The sequence below is a fragment of the Capsella rubella genome, unplaced genomic scaffold (genome assembly GCF_000375325.1).
Source record: "Capsella rubella cultivar Monte Gargano unplaced genomic scaffold, Caprub1_0 scaffold_8, whole genome shotgun sequence".
Classification (NCBI taxonomy): Eukaryota; Viridiplantae; Streptophyta; class Magnoliopsida; order Brassicales; family Brassicaceae; genus Capsella; species Capsella rubella.
Window position 1 is genome coordinate 10625222 of NW_006238916.1, and position 13630 is coordinate 10638851.

The 13630-nt window shown below is 34.8% G+C and overlaps 2 protein-coding genes across 2 annotated transcripts; both read right to left on the reverse strand.

Annotated features, from left to right (window-relative positions):
• Positions 1-1543: 1543 nt before the first annotated feature.
• LOC111830925 lies at positions 1544-5899 on the reverse strand. The gene is made up of 2 exons (XM_023783774.1): positions 5420-5899; positions 1544-3586 (listed from the first exon to the last, which is right to left on the reverse strand). The coding sequence occupies exons 1-2, from the start codon at positions 5633-5635 to the stop codon at positions 1682-1684; spliced, it is 2121 nt and encodes a 706-aa protein (XP_023639542.1). The 5' UTR covers positions 5636-5899; the 3' UTR covers positions 1544-1681.
• Positions 5900-9320: 3421 nt separating this feature from the next.
• LOC17875702 lies at positions 9321-13532 on the reverse strand. The gene is made up of 10 exons (XM_006280044.2): positions 13352-13532; positions 12883-12933; positions 12410-12535; positions 11461-12006; positions 10911-11368; positions 10712-10811; positions 10561-10623; positions 10386-10475; positions 10186-10287; positions 9321-9826 (listed from the first exon to the last, which is right to left on the reverse strand). The coding sequence occupies exons 1-10, from the start codon at positions 13412-13414 to the stop codon at positions 9485-9487; spliced, it is 1941 nt and encodes a 646-aa protein (XP_006280106.2). The 5' UTR covers positions 13415-13532; the 3' UTR covers positions 9321-9484.
• Positions 13533-13630: the final 98 nt, after the last annotated feature.

Sequence of the window (13630 nt, forward strand, 5' to 3'; positions counted from 1 at the left end):
CATAGTATGCACGAAGCATTAACATACACGTTCGCATTGGTGGCTATCATATATGGAACGAGCAAGAATGCCCTCTTATAGGTATCAAATCGAGCCTGGAAAAAAAAGAAGTACCAGCCAAACACCATCCATACAAGACAGTGGAATATACAAATTAAAGAAGTGATATAGAACAATATACTTATGCTTAGCGTTGCGACTAACTATATTTAGAAATATAAAATCGTACATAGAAATATAGAATAATCACTTGTGTGCAACATAGGATGTCGCCATCTAAGAGGGTCAAAACTAATCTAACGACGTGAAATCCCATTGGTCTAAAGTATGACTATAAATATCAAACTCACTTGATCAATCAATGCTCATACCAAAGGTTCCATCAAATTAGGCTAGTTTCAATATAGTCGTTGAATTATTTAGCATAAATACCTAATATAAGTTTGTCCTTGGTCACATTCTGGTCCTCCAATGAACATAAAACTTACCTTTTCGACCAACAACCTCATATTGAGGATTATCTCCAACATGGTATACATGACCATCCAAATTTTGGAATATCTCTAGTCTTTCCGACACAAGTTTTTGTGTTTGTGTAAGTTTTTTACTTGGTGGTAAGTATATAAATACTTTGACTTGGGGTGAGAGATTTTGGAGGAAGATCTTGAGATCCAAAAACACAGGCTAGCTTCAGCACGTGAAGCAAGTCGCATATCGATTTTTAATAGTCTTCAGTTTTAAATTACCAAACAAAACTTTAAAATAATAATAATACGCACTGAAAAAGAATATATATTATACGTTTGTGTTGTGAATTATAAGATATTAATTCAGGACGTTCGTGGAAAATTGATTCAGGACGTTTGTGACTTGTGATATTTGGTCGTGTTAACCTTTTTTTTTCTTTTTTCTTTTGTTGTTGGTATTTTCTCGTGGTCCATTCACGATAGATGATGAGCGATTTTGATATAACGCATGAACAATACTAGTTTTTAGTAGCATTTACAAGCCCACTAATTTAAAGATTTAAGGCCTATATATTGTTGGATTTGGATATCTCATATATTACCCAACAACTGATAGCAACGTTTTGCTTAGAAAGAAACGTAAAGAGAAGATGACACTCACATGTGAAGTGATTGCGGATGTTGTTTATAAACTGGTATACCAAAACGGCTATTATATACTCTCGAAGTTGAAGAAGCTATGGCGGCAATCTTTTCTTGAAGAGTCCTAAACACAAGTGAGAATAGTTTGAGATTTTTAGGGAGCAAAAGTATATATAAATTTTAAATATTTATCACAATCACAACTCACACACATATTATACACACCCACCAAACACATATATGTAGACAACACAAAAAGAATTAACAAAATTATTTATTATAATGAAGGAAAAGAAGAAAAACAATTGCTAAAAATGCCAATATATATATTTATCTATATAAGCAGCAGTTAAAGCACATTTTTCCCTTTTTCCTCTTTTTTTTCAACCCCAACAAAAACTATAAATACTAATTATACCCCCAAAACTGAGAAATTAAACGTAAACTACCCTTCCCAATTGAAGATAAACAAAACGTTCTAAAAGAGAAAAAGCAGAAAACAAAATAACGCGGGGAAATTTTGAAAAATCCATAAATGTCAAAATCCCCGTTTTATATCCTTCCTCCAGCGATCACCTTGGCTTTGGCCTCGCTGGGAAACTGAGAGCTTGCCGTAGTTTCCTCCGCGTCGATGGACTCGAATTAGAGCTAGCGATAGGCATTCCGAATGTCATTGTCTGAGATAGATTCACCATATCCACCATTGATTGCGTCTGGTAAGATATCGTCGTTGAATCACTCATGTCGCCTCTTGCTGTAGCTCGCTGCCACGAGTGCGAGCTCAGACCCGCGAGTACGTAAGCCCTACCCGAAGACTCGTAGACTTGACGGCTCGCCATTCTCTCTTGCGTCTCCTTTAGCTCTGCACACAGTGTGACACACGATGGATCTTCCGCTCGACCTGACACAGACTCCGTCAGTACCCCACGGCATGTCTCAAGAACCGACACAGCTTCAGTCAAATCACCGCGTTCGGCTAATACTCTAGCTTCGGAGATGGCTTCCGCTGCACGTATTCTGATTCTCTGTCTGTCAACTTCAACTGACACCACAGGTCTTCGGTCAGCCATCGCAATCGGCCTGAGAATCTGTACTTCACCGGAATTATTCAAATCAACGGTCTCTTTTGTTACTGGGTCTCTGTAAACGCATCGAACCTTGAGTAACGACATTAGATCAGAAACTCCACCAACACTGGGGATATCAAGATTCACCAAGAAATTCCTCTCTTCCTCTGCATAGAGATCCCCGACTGCGATAGATCCTGTTCTCGAATTCGGACCTCTATCAAACTGGTAACTTCCAGCTTTAACCGATCCAATCCTCAACAGAGTATGAACGCACTCGATCATAACGCATAGCTCTTGAACCACAACGCTGAGGAGACCTCCAATACACTGCGCGAATGCATCTTGTATAACCATCTCAGACTCTATGAAAGAAAATGTACCTCCGGAGTTTTCTGCAATGGAATGCATCGATGAAGCATCATGGTCCGTACCAAACCCGAATGCGTGAACTGGGATCCGGTTTCCGTTGATCTCTTTAGGAAGAAGGGCTTTGTAATCCGTCCCTCTGGAACCAGTGGGACTAGTCATGGTATATGTATCCTGACCATCAGACAAGAGCACGATGCTCGATACCGGGTTCTTGAATCTACGGTCGATCAAAACTCTAGCACCTTTCTTCAATCCCTCTGCAATGTTAGTCCCTCCGTTTGAGACCAACGAATTAACTGCTTGCAATGCCTCTTGTTTGCCAGTCTCAGTCATGAGACGGAGAGGGAAATTACGGCGTGCTGTGGAGGAGAATGATACAACCGAGAGACGGTCAAACGGGCCAAGATTCTGAATCACAAAACCCATAGCTCGTTTCAGCAACGCCAGTTTTGTTCCCGCCATGCTTCCGCTCACATCAAGAACCGTGACTAGATCCACAGGAGCCCGAGAAGAAGATGAATTTGAAGACGACTTTGAAGGAGCTTTTAGATTGATCAGTACAGCAAAATCCTTAAACGAAACCGATCTCGCTACTTCTGAAATCTCTGGGTATGTTTTAACTTCCAATGTCCCACTAACACCATGTTTAGATTTCTCCAAACCAGATTCAGCAGAATGGTCTTGATGTTCCAGAGTCTCATCATCATTAAAAACCGCAGGCTCGGTGTTAAAGATCGAGGAGACCCTTAGATTGTCAGGCCGTGAAGAAGACTGAATCGGGGACGACCTCCGCGGAGGGATTGTCATCCAGGCATCGTCCCTAGGTCGACTTACCGGTTTGACACCAGTTTTGGACTTAGCATTAGAGCTCTGGAGAGGGATCTCATTCCATTTAGCGCGACAAACAGGACAAATCTGGTTCCCGTGTTTGACATTCGTAGTGATGCACTGGAAATGAAACGAATGAGAGCATTCTGCTGTAAAGATTGCGTGGCCTTGCCCCGCTTTCATCGCCGTCAAACATATCGCACAAGTTTTCTGCAAAATCACAAAGCATATGGTTTCAGATTCTGGATGAAGATTAGTTTGAAAGGAAAAAAAATGAAACTTTACGAGTAGAAACTGGAATCCACGTAATACAGAGTTAGACAGGTCATTGTCGTAATTACAAGAATCCAAAGAAACCTGACATAGGTGAGTTTGTGTCATAGTCTCTGACACATTTGTTTCTGTTACTACAAGCCTCTATTATTGAATGATGACATAAAAAGAAGAGCAAACATAAAACAAAACAAAAAAATTATGGAATCTTTCCATTTCCTATTAACTGGAAGAGAAAGAAAAAGTCTCACTAATTAGGTTCAGTAGTTTGATCATTCAACAATTTTGGGACAAAAAAGATGGTTTATTCGTTAGAATATGGATCTTGGAATCTTGATCAAAGTAGTTTGGAATCTATCAGGTCAAACAATCAAAAGAACAGTGGACAAAAGATTGGGAAAGACAAAGGACACAGCTTTATAAAGTTAAAGAACTGATTTAACCAGATGAGTAATCAAAAGACTGTCTAGGCAAATTCAACGCCAGAAAGATTAAAGTTGGATTTAAAAAAATAACAAGCAAAAGTTAAAGAAAGTGTAAGCCTTCAAAAGAATTAAAACAAAATGTATAATTCATATCGCAAAGATATTGGTTAGCTTAAAACAAACAAGGATCTTGGTTAGGTTCTAAAAACTGCAACTATGGTTGAACTAGGTGTATACTAATATTACGTAAAATGTTATACCACCAAACTACCTAGAATATAACAGTTAACTAGATTAAGGAGAATATCTAATTAACAGTGGATTCAGAATACTAACGAGGGTATCTTTCAACAATAATTAAAAAGTTGAATGCAAAAAAAAGCAACGAGAAAATAAAAAAAGATTGGTCCCTGAAGTGCACTTGACTATTGTCAAAAAATACTTTATCCCCACAGTGGCTCCATTTGCGGGAGTTGATAATTACATGACAACAAATTGTTCATCTTTCTTCAACAATACCAAGAAAAAATTATAACACTCAAAGACAAAATAAAAAAGGAGAGAAAGAAACAAAAGGCACACTATAAACCAGGGAAAGACAGAACAAATAGAACCCAACCCAATCTTAAGCCAGCCTATAATGTCAAAATCTTGATGAAGATATAATGATTCGAATAATGTGATAAAGTTGGCTTTGGAGGAGAGACGTTTACACAATCCTAATCTCACTAATCATTTAACATTTTCATCCCTATTCAGCCTTATTAGAAGACATTATTGTTACTTAAACCCAAAAAAGGTCAAAACTTGCAAGTCTCAAAAACAACAAAACCTATTGATTAAGTTTAGGTTGATAGACACAAAACATATGAGGGTCATAGCAGTTTGAAAAAATAAACACATCTAATGAAAATAGAAATAAACAACTACTAATATCATTTGATGTGCGTGAAGATCCAAACACTTTTTAGATAAAAGAGAAATTAGTTGAAGATTAAACAAGTACTAATAAAGTAAGGATTAGATAACAAATTAACAGCTAGTAAAAAAGTGAATTAAAACTAATTTTTTTAGAGTTCCAAGAAAGATTAGCCCTTGGATTTGCTGCTTAACCAAATCACAAATTTGAACCACACAAAGATCCGGCGATCCAACGGTGACCCATCATCTAAAAACCCAAACTTTACCCCATTTTTTAATGTAAAAAAAAAAACACAAAATTTGGCAGGAAAATATCAAACAAGGAATGAAAAAAATTCAATTCAACCATAGAGATATATAAAAATCGAAACTTTATGTAAGTTTTGAAGGATTGTGAAGAATCCAAAAAAGGTAAAAGAGAAACCTTTGAAGAGGATTTGCTAATGGAGCGAGGCAATCGGAGACCAGAGGACGAAGGAGTCGGCGTAGTGGGTGTCGGGACCATAACAGGAGAAAGTGAAACGGCGGCGTCGTCTTCTGATCTTCTAGAAGGAGAAGAAGAATCATCAAGCGTTTTGGGAACGTAGAGACATAAATTGAGACCTAAAGCCAACTTTGCTTTTCGCCATTTGCTTCCCATTTCTTTATTTGCACCAAAACCACAACCTATGATGAAAGTTTTTTTTAAAAAAGGCCTCTGTTTTCGAATGAATCTGAAAAGGATAAGGATCTCTTTCACTTTGTTATATTGTGTAGATGTTGTTTTTTGGGAGCTAAGAGGAAGAGGAAGAAGAAGAAGAAGAAGAAGAAGAAGAAGAAGAAGATTGGGTAAATGAATGAATGAGCTGCAAATTGCAAAGTTTCTCTGCGCAGAGAGAGAGAAGAGAGACGGTGGTGGGGAAGTTTTTGACCTTTTATTTTTATTTTTATGTGAGGATGAGTGAAGGGTACTTTGGTCAATGTTATTAATCATGAAAACTTGGGATTATACCAAAGTTAAATTTGACCTTTGATTTTTAGAGTTTCCTTATTAATTTGTTTTGTTTATTTGGTCAGATACGACTTTTACTTTCTTCTTCATTATTACTTATTATTTCCTTTCTTAAAATTTTAAAAGATGTTGTTCTTAAGTACAAACATACCAATTTGGTTTTTGATTTGATTACGCCGCTTTACTTTATGGTAGTGGTAGATTCGTATGAATTATACGTTATCGTTTTGGGTAATAAATGATTTTATGCAATTGACATTTATTTATCTTCCGAATATGACATCATATTTTGTCAATTTATTACAGTATCTTTATTGTCAAAATAATCTAGTAGAATTATATAAGTATTGTTTTAAAGGTTTTTTCTTATATTATACATTTTCTACAGAATAATTATTGTTTTACTTTTTCCTTGTATTATAGAATTTTAGCGTTTGATTAGTTCTCGTATACCCCCCAAAAAAAAAAGGCTTAGCGTGAAACTTGTAAGATTTAAAGGCATGGCCGTAGAAGTAGGTGGCAAATTAATCAATGCATGTCTTGTTGCATACACAAATCTGCTAAATTAATGTAAGTTGTTGACTTTACAAAAAATTAGATACCCTTGCCTTATTTACTTTTTTTAGCAACTACACTATTTACCTATTCAATTCAATGTGTCATGTACCCATGTAATTTGGGCAATTGCTATTTTTATTAATAACTGTTTTTTTTTGTGTTTGGTCAAAGATACTTTTATTAAATATAATTCATACGATCTTGCATTCTACAATCTACTACTACACAACCTTCACTTGCTAAACTTTTCCAAATTAGTTTAATGTTCTTGATCATATCATAAACATGACAAAATGAAATGAAATTTGGAAATTTTAGGATACAAGGACATATTGTAGTGGATTCTCTTCGTTCTTCAAGCAAGAACTCTTTCCATGGAAATATTTAAATAGAGAGAGAGTCATAGATTGATGGTTCACCTACTTTTACCTAAACAAATAGTATAACCACTACTCTAGAGAAAAACCAAATTACATGCATGTATATAAAACAAAAATCTAATCCCTAAGTTTAGTAAACTGTCCAACGGAATCTTGGAAGTTATAGTAGATTCTAGCATAGCTTTTTTTATTTATTTTAAATTTCAATGGTATTTATAATTCTGTAAAGTAAGTTTTTTCTGCCAATGCACCAAACTATTTCAAAGAAGGGCGGTTGATACAAATATTTAAACTATGTGCGGCGTGTGTGGAGAAGAAGGTATGGGTATAAATTTAATGGAAGTGTAGTAGTAGTAGTAGTAGTAGTAACTCTTTTTATACATTGACAAGGATATGCATTAAGTTTTGGGTTGAAAAAGAGAAGAAAAAGCGAAAGAGAAAAAATGAATTTTGAGGTCTTGCTCTTAGACTTTGAGGATGGATATGTTGGAAAAATAAAGGAGAGGGGGAGGGGACAAAGATAAAGCAAAAAAACTTGGTAGCCCATTTAATTAGAACCCATTCATTAGGTGGAGCATGTTGAAATTGTAGTCTATTACATACATTACAGGTTGTCAACCATCATAGGAAAAAAAAAAAACTATAAACAAAATATCTCATGGAGAAAACCATTTTCCAAAACAAAATATCTAATAATGTGTGAACAGTCCTTTTCTATAATTAAATAGCCAAATTCTATCTATTATTTTCCATAAGTAACGTAAATTTTTCCGCATTTTTCAAAAATATCATGGTATTTATTTTACATGATAACATGTTATTTTCTCCAATATCATTTTATTTATTAAAATCATACGTCATGGTATATTGATTAATCAACTGAAAATTCGAACATATACTAATCTACATATACATAACAAAACTGGAAGTTAGAGTAAAACATATATCTTTCGGCATTGTAATACGTACTATGCGTATGTGTGTGTGTGTGTAAAGAGTGTATAAGAAAAGAACTAACAGGCCACATTGGTGTGATGAATCGTCTAAATTAAAGGATTGTTGATGTAAACAGATTACGTAAATGGATAGTTTAGATACGACGATGCTTTGTCTTGAAGAAAATACCAATGCTCTGCTTTGCTTTGCTTTGCTTTGCTGTATACAACCAAACGATGATTGCGTAATGTTAAACACACACTCAGACACAGACACAGTTGCAACTCTACCAAAAGTCAAAATATCTGCCACTACCCATAAAAAGCCTCCCTTAAAAAACGGTCTCATTTATTTGCATCCACGGTTTCTTGTGACCTTATTTATTTTTCTTCTCTATATTGTTGTAAATTTAGTAATCATTCCCTTCTTCTTATGTCACCTCCAATTTAAATTAATATTAATAGATGCTTTTCATATAATAGGTTATTGGTCCACCGGAACAAAATTTGGTTCAAGTCTTCAGATTGTAATTAAAACATTATTAATTTTTAGATTATATGTAGACAACGATTGAGAAAGCGAAATGTCAAATGAACAAACGTTAATTAGTTTTTTGCTTGGTTTAAGCTTTTTTTTTTTGGGTTTTTAATTGGTTAAAGTTGAAAAGGATTTGGATAACATGTCAAAGCTGAAAGTTTCTTATTGGTTTGCGCTGAATCTTCAGTTGATTTGTCTCTGATCGCCGCCGTTTTCTTTGAACTTAAACATAACCCTATGTATTTTTGCTTTCTACCTATATACATAAGTCTTCACCTTTTTATCAACACAACATAAGATACGTGCTGTCATCAATCTCACTAGCTCCTTTGTTCGTTCATCAAAATGATTCCATTTTTATATAAAGATTATAATTTCACATGCCTATTTATTTAGTAGGATATTCAGTGTAAATGTTTAAAAAAAAAAAAAACTGATTGTGTATAAACATGGTTTTTATACAAATGGTTTAGTTTGAAGTCAAAGATAAAACATTTGGTCAACAAAGCAACCTATTAATATTACTTTGGATAACGCCACATCCCACATGAAGCTCATTGTCAAGGATAGAGAGTTGTTCATCTTTTTTTTTTCTTTAATTTAAAGTATTACAAAAATAAAATCTTCAAATTCACTCACGAGAACGAATAACAAGAGAACAACATATATTAGCCGTTTAATTTATAATATCAATTATATCTTATATCTATTTTATCCCATATTGACAAGTACTACACCATAATAGTTCATAAATCCAAATCTAGATATATAATCAGGAGAAATGTAAAGAGATGGTTTTGTAACTTAAAAAAAAAAAGAAGTTTTTATCATTACGTAGAAAGAAAAAATGTCTAGTATGTCAAGTACATTTAAATATGCAAAATTAATGTAGTACATTTGGATGTCAGATGTATGATGCTTATGATTAAACATATATATACATGATCAGTATAACATTCACATACAAAACAATATACAAGGCTCTGATACATTTATTTGAAAACACACACAAACATTTTCACAAATTATAAACGAATAAAAAATTATAGTGTAGCTAGTAGTAGTAGTAGTAGTAGTAGTGTATACTCTAAATGGCTAAAAGATACTGAAACTCGAAGTCATAAGGGGTCTTCTCCACGACCGGAGAGGACGAAGAAGCTTTGGTGTTACTCTTAAAACATTCCACCATTAACTTCCTCAGTGATCCAGACGTTGGTAATTGGTTGCAAACCCATTTCGCCAGAGATCCTAACTGCTCCACCTCTCCACCGCCATTCGCCGTCGGAACCACGAAGTCCGCCGCGTGTTTCACTAGAAGTTCCGGCAAGCTTATCCGTTTGGTCGCCGTAACCACCACCGAGGCTTGCAGATACTCCAGCTTCGATTTCTCTAGCTCCGTTGTCACTCCTTCGCCAGTGTATATCCTCACCTTCAGTTTTTAGTGTTTTTTAGAGATAGTACTAGTAAACCATTCGTGATAGTAATTATATACATATCCCTAGTTTTATACCATATAATTTTTGGACTAATCATCTATAAGAAGATGATAATAATCTTACTAATCTCTTACCATTATTAATAATAAGCCAAGCTCTCTAAATTGTATGGAATGTTGTATATGAACGATACTACTTATAAGTAACTGTTCAATGGATCGAACTTTGAAGTATACATATTCAACAATTGATTGATTTATAGATTGAGTGCCGAATTAAAAGTGGATTAATATGTAACTTTTTTTTTGTTTGAAGTAGGCATGAAAATTAATAATATTAATATGTAACTTACTGCAGGAGATGATCGAGTTCCACAAGAGAGAGCAAATGTGATGTTAGGATCCGTTGCTTCTACGCCATATAGTTTACGGATAATCATTTCTTCGTGTCGATCCTACGGTTACATTTGCATTATTGACTATACGAAGTTGATCTTAGAAATATCAATATGAAGAGGAATTTTTTTAAATAATGATAGATATTTATATATACCTGAGTCATGGTAGAAGTTGTAGACTTCCTAAGGATACAATGCTCAATGCTATACGCACTTATGTTTTTGCCTCCAACATTCATTGTAGCCTATAATTTATACTTTCATTATATCAAATTTTTACTAAATTTATTATAGTGTCTTGATTGAAAAGGAGAATAATAAAAAATATACCTTATTGTAAACAAGAGATTGCAATTTCTCAGCTGTTTTTGGAACTCCATGTTGTAGATATCCCTGGTCATATACGGAAGTGATGAACATGATCAGTTGTGTATAAATTTTTTTTGTAATTAATCAATGAAGAAGTAGAGTTTATATTTACATGCATAATACAAGCATTAAACATGTTGATCCAAAATGCTAGCTTTTGTTGATGGCTCAACACTCTTAGATCCACTGTCTCAAGATTGTTCATCAGTACCCTGCATTTTAGCCACATTGATTAATATATATCTACTTCACCCGTTTGTCAGATCTATATATTTTGTTTTCTTTCAGATTTCATGTATTGGAAACCTTACCTGAGTTTTTGGATTAAAGAAACGGAGCTAGAGCTTGAAATGCACTTGGAATCCATAGAGCTTGAAGTGAAGATAACAAGATTTTTGTAAGGACCAATGTCTCTAGCCAGAGATGTTTCTACATCAAATATTCCATAAGGATCTTGTTGTCTTGATTCCTTGTAAGACACAAGATTCATGGATTTAGACAAGCTTGAGGTTGCATTGTCGACCCTAAAGCTTCTTGAGCTCGAGAAATTAGTTGATCTCGAGATTGGTCCCGTTTTCTCTAGCTCCATGACTCTCGTGGTTCTGAGCAGGCGAACGTAGATGAAATTGAGACACTTCATGATGTTCTCGGCGAGCTTATTTGGGTGCCACTTCTGTATGTTTTGGCCGTCTTCCATCAAGATTGTGCTCGATAGAGATTTTGGTGGCATGTCTAATGATGTATCAAGTGCTACACGATCCTTATTAGGCTGAAATATACCATTAGCATTATTCAAGATTGAATCGAGCGAAGCAAACATATGTTTGATTAATATAACCATAGATATGAAAATGATCAGACCTTATTAGGAGAGGCATATCTAGGTTCACGTAGAGGTGAAGGCGACTTCATCGTCCTAACCTTCTTCATATTTCTACTCTCTTGCAGCTTATTTTCATGTTGGTGGACTGACCGGTGATTTTCCTTCTCAACGATTCCAACTTTCTCGTTAGACTTGTGAAAGCTGTCGTAATCCCCTTTTATAGCCTTGTTGATGAAATGCAGCGTCTTTGTACCAAATGTCGCATTCTCTTGATGATGACTAGTTGTAACTTTAGTGTTGTTGTTGTTGTTGTTTTCACTCTTCATCATGGCTTTGTTCACCATAGGGCTCGGAGGTGGGAGCTTAGGGTATAGTTTTGGTAATATTGGAGCTTGATAAGGGCTTATGCTGTCGTCATCGTAACTCTCACTAGTTTGCCATGCTCGTCTTGATGAACTTGTTGTAGCTTGTTTCAAAGTTTCGTCTTGTTCTTGCTTGAGATTGATCTGAAGATGGCTTATTTGAACTTCTAGTCTTGAGATTTCTCCTTCTACTATCGATAGTTCCGTTATTAGTTCCTTCATCTGCATTAGATTAAGGTTAATTAACTTATTTAATTTTTTTTGGTACAACTTAATAAAATGGCTTACTTAATTTCGCTAAAACTTTATTTGTTTAGTTGTTTATGATTAATTATGCCTAATTTTCCGGCAAGGGGATCTAACAATTTTGTTTGATAAATACAAAATATAGCATACCAGTTAAGAATTCTAAATTTTTGGTGACATGAGACTTGGTTTAAAAGCAACGTTACCAGAAATATGTGTATGATGTTTATTATATATCATAACATATTTATAAAGTGTTCACACCAAAAAAAAACATATTTATAAAGTGTTTGCTGCTTTTTCACTCTAACTAAACTTGGAAATTACACACCACACGTATGCATGTATGTGTTAATTACTAATTATAACATGTAGGTACCTTAGGAGGGAGAGAAGAAGGAAGAGTAATGGAAGAGGAAGAAGAAGGAAGTTGATGTTTTTGGACTTGTTCCAATATCTCACGTGTCTTTTCTTCTTGATCCAGCATCTCTCGTAACATCCACACCTAACCATTATTATTAAATCAATACACTTTTCACTTCAAGTTTTATAAACAAAAAAAGCTACAAATATTGTAGAAACACCATATTATATATGTCATTTTGTCTCTTGTTGATTATGATAAATAATACCATAGTATGTCATTATATTTTGCCTGCGTGTTAATGATAAGGGTGCATGTTAATTTATGTAACGCAATCCCAAAGATAAAACTGAACCGCAAACTTGATTTGTACAGCTCTAAACACCTTGATCCACGTATATTTATAACAACATCCCTTGATGTTTGCATAGACATATGTACATACGATATAGATATAGGTAAAGCTAATTTTTAGTGGATTCCCATACCTCTTTCTCTATTTCTTCCTTTTTTTGCTGCCCATTTAGCTTTTTCGTCCTCTATACACATCAAAAGGTTTAAAGGAAAAAAAAAACTCAATTAGCGAAACCATATACTTCTTTTTCACAAATTAAATGAGAGAAAAGGTCAAAACACAGCAAATCCATACAACAATGTAATTAAGCAGAACCAACTGATCAGGTTAACGTGAAAGAATGCTACGATCAATCCATTTTCATAAGACAACCACACGTACGTACTGATTTTGTAAATGAAAATGCTTTACGACGGTTTATATCTTATTTTATCCGAGGTGTCACCTTATAATTAACTCAAATACTTTGTCATAAACACTCGATTTAAGATTCATAAATTAAAGTTGTATGCCAACAATTTATTAATTTAATTAACATATGAATGCATGAATCATGATGAGAACGAAGCATATATGGAATTCAAAAAGAAAGTTAAACTCACAACACTATGAGGGACATTGAAGCTGGGAGAGCTAGAGCCGCCAGGGAGAGTTGTGGTGGGCATGGCTAAGATGGAACGGTGATCTTCGGGACTGGACCAGCGAGACGAAGATGGAGCAGTGAGACAGAACCGGAGAGAGTGGTTGAAGTCAGGAGGAAGGTAATGGTAATGAAGGAGGTTAATAGAAGAAGAAGAAGAAGAAGAATGAGACATTTGAGAAATATTATTGGCTTAGACTTGAAGATGAAGAAGAGAGCGATGGCGATCGTGAGAGAGGGT